Genomic DNA, 16,643 nt, shown 5'->3' with positions numbered 1-16,643 from the left:
AAAGGAAATTACTCAATTAAACTGTCAAGGCAAGTTCAAACAAGTCCTGAATTCTTGGTAATTTTTGGTCAGATCACTACCTACCTGGCTGAAAATTTAAGGTGGGACTTATTTTCTCCATAACATGTATGTCCTACAAACTTCTGTGCCTGGTTAGAAAGTAGTACCTGAGTCTCTGTGAGATGAGTGGTTGATGTGCTTGTGTCTGTGGAAACACTGGGGGAGGAGCAGATGAAGTTGATACCTGAAACATTCTGTGTGTCACAGCTGCAGAGACACACAGAGAGAGAACACCCTTTTCCTTCCTACAATGCTAGTTATCACCATAAAGCTTTTAGTCACCATGTAGAAGTTTCTGCTGTGCCATGTGATGCACAGCAAAGAGAAATGCCATGCTAGGGTTTCAGCATGTCTGCATTCACTGGGAACAAAGGTGCTGAAAGTAAAGCTGAGCTGATATTTTTCACTGAATACTTTAAAATCCTTTGAACAGTCATCCCAAAGGAATTTGTGAATTCATCTTGAATTCAATAACTAGCTTGGATTAAAAAAAAGTTTTCCAGGGACAGATTAAAAACAGAAACTTGTTTTTGAGACAAATAGGAGGGTGCTATTGGCATTTGCCCCAGTAACTTGATTATTTCAGCATGCACTGATCCCCTATCTGCTCAAAGAATGCCCATCTATTGAAATACAAGATATTTTTGTTTTTTCTACTTGTTTAAAACTGTTCTACTTTGTAATTAATGGATCATTGAGAAACTGTAAGGATGACTCACTAGCCTGGTGTCAGATATTTTACTGAAGATATGACACCTTGAGATTAATGTCTTTGCAAATAAATGTTTCAACATTTACACAAAGTAAAACAATGTCCATGGGAGTCATTGTGAGCTCCTAATCTATTTTTTTTAATGGACTGGGAAAAATGATTCAGCCCTTGCCCATTTCTGATGGGTGAAGAAAATTAGCAAGTTGTAGAGTTCTGTTTTAATCATTCCATAAAATAATAATTGCATCATATTCAATCTGCATCAGTTGGGATGGGTTATCTTTGAAGCATTGGGTGGAAGTTAGGGAGTGACAGCTGTCCTTGGCTGCCAGCACACGGAACAGCTCTGAGTCCCTCTTGCACATCAGGAGGCAGGACTGTAACTGCCACAGCAGATCCATGTAGTTGTCACTGATCTGTCACATTCCTGCCTGTCCTACTCCAAATTCCATTCTCTTTTGCTTATGGGAGACCTGACACAGAGCTCTCTTACATAAGTTTAGGGCTCCCCATCTCCTCCCTGCTCTGCTTTCTGCCATCAATTACTGTAACTTAAAAGAAATGAACTATAGGAAATAAGTACATTCTGTTCATTATAATTTCTTAACAGGTTGTTGGCTCAGTTGGATGAAACAGAAAAGGCTTTTGATCAATTTTGGACCAAGCATCATCTAAAACTAGAACAGTGCCTGCAGCTTCGACACTTTGAACACGATTTTAGAGAGGTATTTCTTTGTTCATGCTCTCTAGCCTTCTCTGATAAATAAGGTCAAATTCTGTCCATACTTAGAGTATACCAGCAGTCCAAAAAGGAGGTTGGGAGAGAAGACCTTCATTATGCAATAGGAAATGAATATTCAAAAATTAGTCTTGACAGGTTTCAGATGTCTTACAACACTTGAATAAGGCACAGTGAGGAAAGTGCCAGACTGTGAGGCCAAAATGTGGAGCACCAATAAGTAAATTTATCTTGATAAATAATTTTGTGTTTAGGTGTGAAGTTATCAAACATAGATTCTTCTGTGATGGTAAGTCACCAATCCCACCAGAGTCAAGGGAATACAATTCAGAAAGCCCAGCTGTCAGCCCAGAGACTGGAGTAGTACAGATTCTGAAGTAATATAAACTCTGGAGTTACAGGTTGTCAAAACTTTGTGGGCCTAATTAGTGAGAAGCAGAGAAACTCTTTGAAGGATAGTTGGTTGTTGATTTATTCCTTGGATTTTCCATTTTGGAACAAACTGAAAGACTAAACTTCAGATGCAGACTCTTCTCAGAGATGTAGGTGAATGTTGTAATTTTCATTCTTGTGATGGGGTTTTGGGTGGGTTTATTTTGTTTTGGTTTATATTTTTGTTGTTGCTGTTTTTTAGGTAAAATTGACATTGGATAACCTCATGGAAACACAAGCAGGTTTTGCTGACATTGGAGACAGTGTGACTCGAGTTGAGAACCTCCTAAAGGAACAGAAACATCTGGAAGAGAAAGGACAGGTCTGCACTCAACTTAGTATTCTAGCTGCTATAGGCATGGTATTCTAGACACTTGTCAATGTCTTTTTTTTTTTTTTTTTTTTTGTCCAGATTTACTCTCTTCTCATGAGTCATTACTTTAAATTGCAAACCACAGATCCTAATTTCCAGAAGTCAGGGTTGTTCAGACCCAGTAGTTCCATTTCATTACTTGGAAAACTAGGGAAAAAAGTAGGAAAAAACCTTGTATAATGAATGTCCCCAGTATGTGAGAAAGAAGAAGTGGACTCCATAATCTCAGTGGGCAACCTGTTCCAGTGTTTGGTCACCCTCACAACAAAAAAGTGCTTCCTGGTGTTCAGATGGACCCTCACGAGTTTCAATGCACGCATTGACATGGAAGTTTGCCTTCAGTGTAAATATAAAATAAGATATATCAGGCAACAGCAGGGGTTACAGAGAAGGATTGTCCTCATTAGGCATGTCATTCTAACTTTGGATTTTTCTTATTAATTTCTCAGGAACCTTTGGAGAAGGCCCAGTCTCTAGCTCTCCATGGAGAACAGCTCATCCAAAACAACCATTATGCAGTTGACTCCATTAGACCAAAGTGTGTTGAACTCAGGCGAATTTGTGATGACTTTACCAATGAGACCAAGAAAAAGTATGATATTTTGGGAAAGTCTCTTGAGCTGCATAAGCAGTTAGATAAGGTGAGTGAAACTTCTCAGATAACAGCTCTGGCAAGGTTCTATTACAAATAAAGGATTTTATTAGCTCAGGTAATTATGATGAAGATAAAAAGTTGTGTTTGGTTTTTCTCCATTTTATTCAGTAAATGTTAGTATAAATATTGGAGCTTTTCATTAGTTCAGCAAGTTCAATTCTGCATATGCTGATGTGATGATTTGTGGGCAGGAATTATGGGCAGGCAAACTATGAGTAACATTGATCCCCTTTTAATGAGATGTTAGGGCAAATCTGTTTTTCATAGAGTAGAAGGAACACCTGACAACTTGGACTGTCAGTGATGACAAGTCCTTGTTCCCCCACTTTTCTTTAAAGGCAAGCCAATGGTGCGAAGCTGGAATCTACCTCTTAGCTTCCCAAGCTGTGGACAAGTGCCAGTCACAAGAGGGAGCTGAAACTGCACTCGTTGAAATTGAGAAGTTCTTGGTAACAGCTAAGGAACACCAGCTCTCCAACCCGAAGGAGTTCTACAATCAGTTTGACATGATCCTCACCCCTGAAATAAAGGTAAAACCCCTCAGATGTGCATGTGCTTACTTAGAAGTTAAAAATTTCCGATTGCTTTGTCCATGAAAGTGTACTGGGCTATATATTTGAGTCTGCTAAAATATGCCTCTTTCCCTACTCCAAAAGGGCACAGAGGTCAGTATTTGTGGCAGTAAGTTTTACTCATAAGAGTAGTCATGCAACACTTATGTCATTTTCTTCAGAGCAGTGCTAGAAACACTGCTTGAGTCACCATGTTGTGGTCAGAGAAACTGTGATCTGGGCAGAATGCGTGGACTGGGCTGCAATAAACTGCAGCACAGTGTGATCTCCAGCTCTAGTCTGAGTCTGGTAGTACAAGTCCTTTCTTCAATCACTCAGTGCAGCACTGAAAACCATTTGTTGTTTGCCTTTTCTTTGTCAAGGCCAATGCCCAAAGAATTGTTCAAAAACTCGAAGATGTGCAAGAAATGTTTGACAAGAGGCAAGTAAGTCTGAAGAAGCTGGCAGCCAAACAGACCCGGCCAGTACAACCTGTTGCTCCACATCCTGAATCTTCCCCAAAGCGAGCATCACCAAAGATTACCAGACCAGCAGCAGTAGGTAGGCCATGAGCAGCTGCTTTCAGACTCACACCAATGTTTTGTCCACATGGTCATGTTTGATTTTTGCTATCAGAATGAACATTTGAATTTGATGTGCAGTGTCAAGCTTGTAGGTCCAGCTAGTAAAAATGAATATGAAATGTCTCTCACTGCAAACATACAAACAAGGGTGAATCAAAAAAACCCACCAGGTTTCTCTTCCTAGGTCTAATCTACAGAGTACATTTCCACACTGCGTCTCAGTGTGTCTTGCTAATTCTCAAATACCCACACCAGGGTAGTCAGTGCAAGCCTGCAATGTAAGCATGTGAACCTCTTTTATATTGCAGGTAATGTAATGTGAATATTTGGCTTTCAAGTGTCATAATTTCTCAAGTTTCAATCAGGTACTTGCAAAATTAAGGGTCCATTAGTGAGTGACACTGACTCATTTGTGGAATTTTTGCTTTTCCCCCTCTACATAGATGTTAGTTCACTTTCTACCTTGTCCTCTGCCAACCGTAGAAGCTGAGCATTGCTTCTCTTTGGAAATTACTGAAAGTTCCTGATTTGAGATTAGCGAGTGTGTTTAGCCAAGATAGCTGGTTTTTGCAAAAAGAACATGGGTGAAACTAATTTGAAACACTGTATCCTGGAGACCAGCCACCCTGTGCTTGGTGGCAGGAAGAGGTTGTCCCTTTGGAACTTTTAGGGCTGTTTAAAAGGGGAACCTTTAACAAAAAGCCTTAAAAAAACCCTCTAATTTGCATGAAGAGCATTCAATAAACTGCTTTCTCAATAGGAAGATTAGAATGGCCAGTAGCCTGACCATTTTGCTTTCTAGGCATACCAGCAAAAAGTCACACCAATGTCCCTGTTCTCCTCTGCTCCCCAGCATTCATCTTTCCTTCCAAAGGAAAATCATCTTCTTCCCGTTCCCATGCTGGTTTGACATCTGTACATTTTTTCCCCCCAAACCATGCTAGCTGTGTTTTTTTATGTACAGTTCCTACCTCAACTTCCAGCTTCTCTTTTAGTTTGAGGCAAGCTGAGAACACAATGCCTGTGAAGAGGTCCTGCTCTGCCACGCACACATCCTTCAGCACTGTTCTCCCCTCTTGCCCTGGGGTGGGCAGTCAGTTTCCTGGAGTTGTGATTTGCTTTGAAAACTGAACACACAGACTGCAAAACTGTAGGAGTTCTTCTTCCATTGCATGAGTTAGAGAAATGCAGGCAGCTCTGGAGATCACACAGCGCAGTCACCTGCTCCAAGCAGCACTAATGTCAGTGTTCATCAGATTGCTCACTGCATGGCCACTAGTGCTGAAGCAAAGGAAGTTGCAGAAAATGGGGTTATGGGGTCAGTAGGTCAGAGCCTGTTAGTTCCTGTCAGTGGCAGCACAGTTTTAGGGTGGCTTTCACCTACTGTGAAACTGCATCTTCAGGCTAAAAGCTCATCTTGCCATTCTGTTTATGCATGCAGTCTCTTGAACTTCTTTCTTGCCATTTTAGCACATTTGCAGATTTTTAAATTAAATTGTTGATATAGATAGAACCTTATAGAATAGTCACTGGTTTATGACAATGCTCTAAGTTTTGATTCTTGTTCATACAGCCCATCCCACATACCATCAGCTCTTTCACAGAAAACCATGAAATGCTCCCTTGCTCTGTCCCTTGAATTGCAGTTCATGGTTATACAACCCAATAAAGGATAACTGTGTGAAAAGGCATAGCCTTTAATGTCCTGTTGCAAAATAATAGATAGCTGAAATTTATTTTAAAATGCTACTCTGGTTGTGAGGAGGTGCAAAGTGCAACCCAGCTCTGTTCAGACATTGATAAGCAGACTCTGTCATTTCATTCAGATTCTTGAAGGTGACTGACCAAGAGTACCTCTGTGCAAAGAAACAGAAGTGCCTGAGTATCTACAGCTCATCCAGGGACTCACAGTCAGTGACTTTAACAATTATGAATAGTGCATGTATATTCACATATTCTTTATTAATCACTTTGGTGTTATCCAGTTGTCTGCTACAAAGGATCATACTTTGAAATTCCTGAGTGCCCTTTCCCTCAGAGTGCCAAAGCACTTGGCAAGCACTGGTCAGTATTTCAACCTCTTTTTTTCAGAAAGAAAACTGAAGCACATATAAACCAAGAAATTCACCAAGGTGTTTCACAGTCTGACTCTGAAATGTGTCTGAGAATAGAACCAGGGACACTGAGTCCTATTCCAAGCCTGAAAATGAGGCTATGAAGTTCTGCTCTTCTTGAAACTACCCTCTTTTGGACTTTCCTCTGTGTCCTTTCTTCACATTCATGGTATCAATGCACAATCAGCATTTACTTATGAGGAGAATTTATTGTGCAACATCTTGGAAACCTGAGAGAGGCTTACAGCACCTTCTCGAAACAGGTTTTGTAACTAATTTGTCATTTGTTACCCAGGACATACCTGAATATTTCTAAAAGCTTGCAAAATAGAATATGACAACAGGAAAATACCATGCTCCTAGACTGTGTAAATAAAAAGGCATGTAAAGGCAATAAAATGTGGTAAACAGAATTAGAAGACCAGAAAGAAAGGCTTTTGTCCCCAGGCAGCAGAGTAACAATACCATGGCAGCACTGGGGTGGTTGGTCTGTGAAAGGAAAAGAAGTTACATTTGTCCCAGAATAGATTTTGTTTTGTTCTTCCTTGCTGACTCTCCATTTTCCCAACAGGGAGCAGTAGGGAAAATTCAGTCCAATTCAGGGTGCTAATGGAAAAATCTTCACAGGTAGGAAGGCTCAGATATTAAATACTCCATTACTGTAACTGTCAGACTCTCCATTTTATATGGGCAAATACGTAGGCAGAGATGGAGTTTCTGCACACAGGCATAGCTGATACCATGTCTGAGAGAAAGGGCAGGTTTCTCTCATGGAAATGACTGTCATAGTTTCATGTGCATGTCCTTGTGGCTTTTGGTGATTCTCAGCAATCTTTTAGCTCAGTGAGGATGCAGAATGGCAGCTCAGATTTGACTCTCCTTCAGTTAACACTTTTCTACGGGTCTGGAAACTGAAGAAAAATTTTACATTAATCCCAATTTTGCTTGATGCTTCTGGTTTCACAAGTGGACTTCTATATTTTGCAGGGACAGGCCTGCTCAGGACTGAAGTACTAGTTCTGGAATTATTGTGATGCTGAAAAGTCTGTGCCAGCTGTATTTGGTGCATGCTTTAGCTGTGAGAATTTGATTAAATATTATTCACAGATCAACCCTGAAAAGGCAGAAAACTCTGTTGACCTTTTTATAATAAGAGCCTTTAAAATATTTAAGTAGTATATATGACACCATATTTTAAGGAAAACTCCATTTTCTTCCAATGGAAGCTGCTTGAATTCTAATAGCTAAATTTGTCCCTATGTCTGTTGGGAGGAAAGAAGTGGCACTTGATAGGGAAATGTTTTTGCTCTGATTCACTTTTGAGGGCATAATTTTTGATGATTTGGACTACACATTTGTTCTCTGCATTTCTGTACAAAACTCTTTAGCATGGAGTGAATTGGAATAGGTCCACAGAGTCAAACCACAGAGTCTGTCAGACACAATGAGATGAACTACAGAACTGTAAAGGATAATGCAAGCAATTAGAAATTACTGCAGTTAGCATTTATCTATTTTAATTTGCTTGTAATTCTCTCAATCTCTTACTTTTTGAAATGATACTTTCCCAAAGACTATTCCCTTCAACCTCACATATTCTTGGAAAATTTCAGTAAAAGATAATTTGGCCATCTCAGTGACCATGGTTAGGAAAAATATCTTGCTTTAGTTACCTTTCTGACAAGAGTTGGAACATGGCAGTACAAAGTGCTATAAAATATTCACCTGGAAGTTCTTTGTGGGCAACATAAATGTGAAATACAGGAGCAGAGATGTCAAAATTTCTGTGAGCTTGTTAAACAAATAACATGTTTAACAGCACATTGCACATACAAAGTCCATGACTCACCATACAAGCATCTTAGAAGGCCAGCTTGGAACACAAGATTCATAAGGGGGGAACACAGCTGGAGCCTTTTCAGTTCTTCAAAGAATAAAATTTAAGCTGGTTCTATCTCAGTTAAATGTATACAACTGCTCATTGGATCCAGTTCAGCATTCCTCACAGTCACTAGTGCATAACACTCACTAACTAATAACATCTGGACAGAGGATAAAGGAAGAATTTCTTGCAAGAGTCTGGGGATGCATGCAGGGGAAATGAGGCTGTGGAGAGATTAGCTGACTCAGAAGAGATGGTGTGTGTGACTCATGAATGGTTTGAGAAACCACTAGTTTGTCTTGTTCAGTATATTTCTATAAATGAAGTTGAAAAAAAGATACTTTCAGTTTTGTGGCTGTGGGATTTCTATTACACTTGGGCCAGAGGAAACCTAGTAGTGTCTCGTTGTAGAAGAATATTCCACATCCAGGAAGCTTGCTCTGTGCTTCTTATATCAGCAGATTTTCAGGGGGCTTGACAGAAATTTTGCCAGAGAGATGAAGTCTAAATTATATTGCCTAAGAATGGCAAAGTCTTTCTGCCCTGAGCCATTAAGTGACAAACCATAGCTGCTCTGGCGTTTCTTTATCTGCCTAAACATTGTTTTGCCATCACCAGCATTCAAAACAGCAATGAAGCCACTAATTATCTTCAAACTCATGTTCCTGTTGGACAGCATGAGCAGCAAACCCCAATAAAGTTTAGCACACCAGTTATTTCCATGCTTGTTCTTGCCAAAACAATTCAGTTCTGCTGTAGGTGATTAGTGAGAATGCACAGATCCATACAGGAAACAGATGGGAAAATGTGATGGGGAAATTCCCCCCAAACCTGAATGTGAAGTGTGGCATTTACTTGAGGGGGGTTTGGAATATCTTGCAGGTGCCGAGTATGTATCGTTACCCTTGGCTATGGCCTGTGTCTCTTGCTAGCTAATGAGTTACTTACTTATTCTAGCAGGAGCTAGCTTAGGGCCACTTACCCAGGTGAACTAATCCGACTGTCTCTGAGCACCTGGGAGCTGCCCACAGTTCTGTCTGTCCCTCAGTGGGGGATGTAGTCCCCCTGTAAGAGATCAGCACCTGGGAGAAGGTGCCTGTGTCCTGCCACAAAGGAGCAGGGGGGCGAATGGGTGAAACCACAGCTTTTTCTTACAAGTGGCAGGCACAGCAAGTTTTCCTCACTGAATTTGTTTCAGTCGTAGAGGGGTGGAGAGACTGCAAAGCAAAACAGGGCACATCAGTCTTTGTCATTTTCTAGCAGCTTTAGGGTCAGTACAGCCCACTTTACCATTTGCTGTAGGCTAAATAATACAACAGTGATTCCACGCTTGTCATACAACTTGTTCATAAAAAACCAGTCAACTCTACTAAAGCCCCACTGGAAAAGTGTAGTGGTGCTCCAGGTGAATGCAAGTGACAGACCCAAACTCTGCTTTACAATGCCCTTTGACAATATTTGCTTTAAAAGCAGCATCAAGCCATTTAAAATATTAATGAATTCAAAATGAAATCATCATTATTTATCATCCAGGAGAGTAGTGTGAAACAATAGGATGAAAACAACCCTGAAACCACGCAGACATTAGATCATTTCTAGTTCTCGTTTGTTCCTGAGCCTTTGTTTTTTTCAGTAGGCAGTTCAACATTGTAATTTTCAGCTTCTTCAGCAAGACAACACTGTATTGACCTTGAAACAGCCAACTGTACTGAAATCTATAAAGGAGTTTCCCTTATATTTCCAGTTCCACAGTAATTAGTACCATAATAATCGGCAGGTATTTGGGCTGTTTCTTTCTGTACTCCTTCAGCAACTACTTAAATGCAGTGACATGTAGCAGTTTCTGACTATAGGCCAATCAATAACTGAAAAATTCTCCAGAGCACAACCAAAGCAGCTTGTTTCCTCCTTTCAGTTCATTTCTGGGTCTAATTGGAAAGGGAAGTTCACTGTGTCAATATGAATCAAATTAATCTCTGACACAGACTCAGTTGGATTTGACTGCTTTCTTATCTTGTACCTGTCTCCTTTTCTGAAATATCTCACACTGGAGAAGCCAAGACTGAGATTGTGAACTGACCTGAGAAACTGGCTGCTGGATCAAGGAGCACCTGCAGTTTGGCTTCTTGTGAATGTGCCATCTTTCCTTTAAACTGCACTGTGCTCTCTTTCCTGGATCACCTGGAGCTGTCTGAGCATTCAAGTTGTGATCCAGCCATCAAAGTTGTAACTGATTTCCACTTTTTCTGCTGATTGCTTTCAGCAAGGGTTTTCATACCAGTATCTATCATCCCTTCAAGCTACAAAATTTTCTGATTAATGAATAAGCCAAACAACTTGGTATTGCTGACATGCTCTTCTAAGCGAAAGTCCTCATGTTTTCTGAAGTTATTTCTGTTGCTTCCCTTAATTTCCATAACATATCCATAAAAATTGTGAATTAGATTGTAGAGCAATCCAAGGGACTGAATTCAGATTTAGAGAGGGCAACTAGACATTGGCAGCATATCCAGTATTCAGGAGTGGGTAAGATTATGAAACAATATCTTGGTGGCCAAGTCTTAGATCTATTTTCTTTATGCTGATTTTTCAAGGTATAAATAGGATATAGCTGGGAGAAGCTCCAGTCCAGAGTAGTTTTCAGTGTAATAGGTCTGAGCACAGCCTGTTTTGCCATGATCGTGGTAGGTGAGACTTTATGGCTAAATAGAACCTCCAGGCTGCATCAATACAGAAAAGGGTGAATTTGCTGATGCTTATAGACACTGTACTCAGAGATTCATGGGAAAACACATAAAAGGACCCACTTGAAAACTTACCAAATATTCTGGTTTTGCCAACAGTAGCAGTCACCCTCCCTGCAGATTAGAAAGGCATGAAGAAGTTTGACAATCAGGATCAATAGCTTCCATGTGCTGCATCTTGTATCTTTTTGTTTCCTTGGTTCCAAAATGTCAGTACACCACTTTCTGGGTGAAATAAAAATACCTTTGTGAGAACAAATACTACTTCAGGGAAAGCTTGCTTGAGGATAGGAAAAAGCTATTTGTTGAAAGTAGTGCTCAAAATCAAAACAAATCCCCTGCTGTATATTCTGAAAGAGTGATGGGAGAGCCAAAAAGAGACATATGCATTTCAGCTCAGTCCTGAGAATCACAAGAATTCTCTACCAGTCGATTATAGCTGCTGGTGACTGCCAGATTTCACTGTTCCATTGAGGAAACTTTCTAGTATGGAGTCATTGTGAGGAGGTAACAGGCATGAAATGGACATTGCCAAGTCCTTATGTCATTCAGCATCCGATAAATCCAAGAAGATTTAGGGAAGAGTTGGAGACAGGCTGCTTTAATTAATTCTCTTCCCAGCTGTGTGATAAGGCTGTTGAAAAGATACAGGGTAGAAGAAATGTCAGCTTCCATTATTATCATCTGTGAAACTGATATGTTGTCTTTTTAACTGAATATAATTTGAGGTGCTTCTAAGTACTTCTTTTTGCCTTTTTAAAAACTACTTTAAAAGAAGAATATAATGACAAGGGCATTTGAAACTTTGTTAAGGTGTTTCTTTTAAAAAAGTATTCAGACCTCTCCTACATTAAGCATTTGATACTAGCTCCTCCTCATTCAAAGATGTCTGCATCTTTTTTACTGTATCCCTCAGCTTCTCCCAAAGAGGAAAAAGTTAATGACTATCAAGACTCACAACACTTCAAAACATTAAACTTGGTGAAACCCTCTTAAACAAAATGTTGCCAGATGCATTTGAAAACACCAGCTTTTATTCTCAGAAAAAGTGCTTGTTCAATTATAAAGTTTTGCCAGAAAAAAAGGACTTAACCTCAGTTTTGTTCTTTGTTGCCTGATCCAGATTCTTTCAGCATTTATTCTGGCTTTCATACATGTTTTCACCCATGACATGAATGGCTGCCCATATCAATTCAGCAATGAAGAAAAGGGAGAGTGCTGTTGGCCTTGTACTTGCATGTGCTGTGAACTCATTACCAATCTAAAACAAAGATAAAGCTGTAACAGATATTATTTTCTACTCAAGCCAAATGTACTATTCCCCTTCTCATAGTTTATTCTAACTCTTTGCTTTGGACAGCAGGCTCAGCACAGGTGGTTTTGTTAAGGATGACTGTCCAGTAGCCTCAGACACCTCAGTGTCAGCTGGGCCTTTCAGAGCCTACAAGGGCCACCAAACCTGACACAACAGGGCATATTTTGAAATAGTATCTTCAGATTCTGTCCATACACACCTGTCATTGTGCCTTGCTGAACTCCTGTGATTTCTCTTTTGAGAATTGTAATGAAACCTTACAGGGAACAATCCTTTAATCTAACACCAATCAGCAAACCATTACCAGAAACAAAATTTCCTGGGAGCCCACACAGCAACACCATGCAAGTGACAATTACCCAAGTTGGTACAGCTGGCTGACATTTACCTGTGCTGTCCTAAAGATGGTTTTCCCAGGGGAAGCCAAACCAAAGTAATCCTTTCAGTGTGGAGCTGAAGATGCCAATTTGAGACAGTGCAGCACTGAACAAGGGAACCCATCCCCTGTTCCACCCAGTCCATCACTGCTCCAGCACAGCTCAGTTCTCTAAGCCAGGTCTCATTTACCACTTTGTTCATTGCTTTTATTAGGAAGTAGAATTTTAACTTTTAGCACATTTTCTAATGTTACTTTCTTTTTTACTCTTTCAGCTACCAACAGGAGGTCTACAGAAATTTCCTGCCCTCCAAAGACTGTTTCTGAAGTAGAATTATCAAAAAAGAAAAGCATTAAGAAGACAAAAGGTGGAATTAAGGTAGGATTACCTGTAATTTGGGGACATCCCATATTGTGAGAGAACTCAAAACCTCATAAATATAGATATACATACCTGTACTTGGAATTAAAAAAAAAAAAAAATTAGAGCATTGCTAAGTTAACTCTCTGATAAGGACAAGCTGCTTTAACCCAACTTGTCTGTTATCCACACCCCTGACTTGCTCATACATTTCATCTTTATTCCTCTAAAGCTGAAAGCAAAAATTAAATGCAGTCCATTTTCTGAAATGGCCAGCACAGCCCACAGCTTCAGCAGTAAGCACAGAATAAAACACGTTTATGAGCAGGAACATACAGGTGGTCTCCTCTTTGCCTAAACTCACAGAAGGTGACTGTAGAATTAGTTTTACTCTCATCAGTAATGCAGGTAATCAGTTGCATATCTCCCACGTAGTTAGGTGTATGCAGCAGTGTGGTATAGGCCTTATAAAACATCCATTCATTAATTTTTAATTCCACTTCCCAACACTACACTGCAAATTATGCCCCCTCCCTTTCCTCCCATTGTTCTGATAATAGTTCATATGAGGACAGTTCATTACTGGATTCCATCATTATCATATATAACCAGCAAAATAATTTAGCAATATAGAATGTAAGAATCAGCCCTTAAAATTGAAAGTGCTCAGGAAGCACTCAGGATTCTACTAGGATTTAGATATTGGCTTGGATTAATAGCAAACTCAGCAGATGGGTTGTTTAACTGAATTTGAAGAGATTGGCTGTTGAGTAAGTGCAAGTAGTGCTTGGTGCTCTTAAAGCTGCAGGCAAAAGGAGGAAAAGCCTGCTTAAAACTTGCCTGGAGAGCACTTGAAATGATCCAATTCTGCAAGACTGGACAAGGGAGTGTGTGAGTGTTCACCAAAACAAACACTGGAGCTGTGCAAAAGCTCAGTTTCAGCCTGGGCACGGGCTCTGCACAGGCACCTGTGCTCAGCACTGCTGCTGGGACACAGACACATCTGAGAGGCACATGGAGGATTCCCAAATTCCTCCACAGGGCATTCTACAAAGAACTCTGGAAACGTGGAGTCTTTGGGTTGGCTTCAGACAGGAAATGAAAAAATAGCATTCCAGAGTCTAAGGAACAGATTATTATGCCTGTAATTATCTACACAAGGAGATAATTCCCCTTCTGTGGTGCAAGAATATAATGACTTTGCCTGGAGTAAGGAATGCCTTCATGCCAGCACTGAGCAAGGATGGAGAATATAAATAGGAGATATTTCTGCACATCTAGAATTCAATTATTTGAATTTGTCTAGTGACTTTCTAGGTTAGGTAGGATCTGATTTTTATTCTTTCAAAGAGTTAAAGTTCTCTAAATAAAAGCATCAGTAATTAAGTATTTCCAGTTTTAACATGTCCTTCTCATTCAGATTGAAGTGATGCATGAAGCCAGTCAAGGAGGATCTAGCAGAGTCCTGGTGACCAGTGAAAGTGATGAGAACTTGTCAACAAGGAGGAGGTAAGGCTGCACATATGAGCCACTGTATTTCTTCTCTTCTTAGAATGCAAATTGCTGCATTTGTAGTACATTCTCTACAACCTTTTTGAAGTTCCTCCAGATTAATAAATAATAAGCAATAATGAAGTCACTGAAATACTTACAGCCATGCATTTATACCGAGTCTATCAGATGGAAAAGCAAATAAGAGTTATCTTTTTTTGGGTTGGGGCTTTTTAATAGGTTTTTTCCCTCTTAGAAACATTAATTACAAGATCTGAGAAAAGAAGTCATTAGAATAAGACTTGCATGTATTTACAAAAAAACCTGGTGTTAAAAGATCCTCTCATAGTGTTCAGAATATTCACATTTGACTATATACCTCAGAGGCTTCTAGGTTTTTTAACTGCAAGCTCAACTTTCTGCAAAAACTTGAGAAAAAGATTATTAACAATGCATTCTAAAGCACCAGATAATTAAATCACTTATTTCAACAAAAAGTATCAAGCAAACCTAATTTTAGCTGAACTGCAGTTTCTAGGCCAAAGGGAGCAATTAAATAAAAAACTCCCAGAAAACAAAAAACCCACAACAAAACCCCACCGCAAGAAGCCAAATACCACAATCCTGACTTCATTTCCTTTGTTCTCTTCTTCACTATCATTTAGATAATTCATGCTTTAGTTATGCCCCTGTCTTGTACATTGGAGTTACCTGATGCAAATGACTCCATCTGTAAAAACCCTAACTTGATACATTATGTCAGACAAATTGGAGAGTCATACAAATCATAATTATCTGAATTTAATTATACCCTATGAAAATACCATGTCTGGTCCCCAGACCATCAGCTACTTTTCCAAAGGTGCAAAGTATGATCTGAAATCTTATGTAGACAGATACACATCTCCAGGGGAACTGCTGCCTGAAGAGAACATACAAATTATAACATTAACAACAGGTTCAGCTTCTAATATCTGGCAATTTTATACAACTTTAGACCCAGAAGCTTGGTAAACAAATTTGTGAGCTCTCTCTTTTCTTGGGAACACCAAGTTTGCCTTTTGCACACACCGGAGGCGAGGGGGAATGAGGGGAGTTTGAAGTCCTCTTGTAAAAGGGAACTCAGAACAACACTTAAAAGTATCAGAACTGATCCTGTCAGTTACAAAGAAAGCAACAAGAGAAAATTACCTTTTCTGTATTCTTAGGTTTTTTTAAAAGAAATAAGTCTGTTTATTCAAAACAAATTTTACAAAACAACTGTCTTTCTGTGGTACAGAGCAAACTTTAAGAATAAATATTGAATACTTTGTATAAAAATTAGTAATATCAAAGGGAAACTGATGCAAACCAAACAAACAGGTAAAAAAAAATAGCATTAAATATGCTGTGCAACAATGTCAAACTCTTAATGAGGAGTGACCATTCAGGCTGATACAGTTTTATTTGAAGTAAAACCTATCAGCCCTGCATTGGAGCACTGAGACTATTGTTAAAAAGGATTCCTGATGGAAGTGTACAAATCTTAATTTGTGTTTAGAACCAGAAAATATGAAGTTTTCTATGTCTTTTCTATTTTTTTGAAAGGAGTGCCTTCATGCTTTCCTTTTTATTCAACAAGCAACTTCTTTTCACTGCAGCAAAAGAAAATGCATACTACAAACATCAAGGCCCTTTTAAGATTAAGAAACAATCCAAACAAAGCTCAAACCAACTGTAAAACAAAGTATTTCAATGGTCAAAAGTGATTTTTAGATAATGGAAACTACATTTAAGCACAGTTTTAGATGTTAGCTAGTTAAAGCTACTTAAAAATTACTTTACTTTTGCATATATGAGTGAAAACAAATCCCAACATGTAGATATGCTGGAAGACTATAGCCTTACTAGCACATTTTGGTTGCATACTGCATATGAAGACCCTCTTTCCCTTCAGTGAACAGGGTGGCTTTTCTAGCAGTGCAGTTTTGCTGTGCAGCTTTGTTGATTTAAACGGCTCACAAGAAGTCAGAAATCTGATGAAGCAGCTTTCCTTCAATATACAATAATACTTTCTCTATATGTGCATTCATTTTCTCTGTATGTAACATGTTACAAAGATCCACATCCCCAGTACTATTATCCATTTGTTTAGGCAAGAAAAGGAACTGGATTTGTTCCTTCTGAAGTATAGCTGTGACACTTGTCAGTCATTCTGATGCTGGTAAATTATTTCTTTGTGAGCTCTTTATATGCCCAACATTTGGGACCAGTT

At 39.3% G+C, this 16,643-nt stretch overlaps 1 protein-coding gene across 11 annotated transcripts in view; it reads left to right on the top strand.

Moving 5' to 3' along the window:
- MCF2L2 (MCF.2 cell line derived transforming sequence-like 2) overlaps positions 1-16,643 on the top strand; it is a 156,303-nt gene that overhangs the window by 64,824 nt on the left and 74,836 nt on the right. For all 11 annotated transcript variants that reach the window (XM_068200403.1, XM_068200402.1, XM_068200401.1 and 8 more), the window contains exons 9-15: positions 1,383-1,497; positions 2,146-2,265; positions 2,766-2,957; positions 3,310-3,501; positions 3,906-4,083; positions 12,813-12,916; positions 14,319-14,407. In XM_068200403.1, coding sequence (XP_068056504.1) covers positions 1,383-1,497; positions 2,146-2,265; positions 2,766-2,957; positions 3,310-3,501; positions 3,906-4,083; positions 12,813-12,916; positions 14,319-14,407 — 990 coding nt within the window. The remainder of the gene's footprint in view (positions 1-1,382; positions 1,498-2,145; positions 2,266-2,765; positions 2,958-3,309; positions 3,502-3,905; positions 4,084-12,812; positions 12,917-14,318; positions 14,408-16,643) is intronic.

This window comes from Anomalospiza imberbis, chromosome 10, assembly GCF_031753505.1.
Source record: "Anomalospiza imberbis isolate Cuckoo-Finch-1a 21T00152 chromosome 10, ASM3175350v1, whole genome shotgun sequence".
NCBI classification, from domain to species: domain Eukaryota; kingdom Metazoa; phylum Chordata; class Aves; order Passeriformes; family Viduidae; genus Anomalospiza; species Anomalospiza imberbis.
This window is presented reverse-complemented; position numbering and strand designations above follow the sequence as displayed.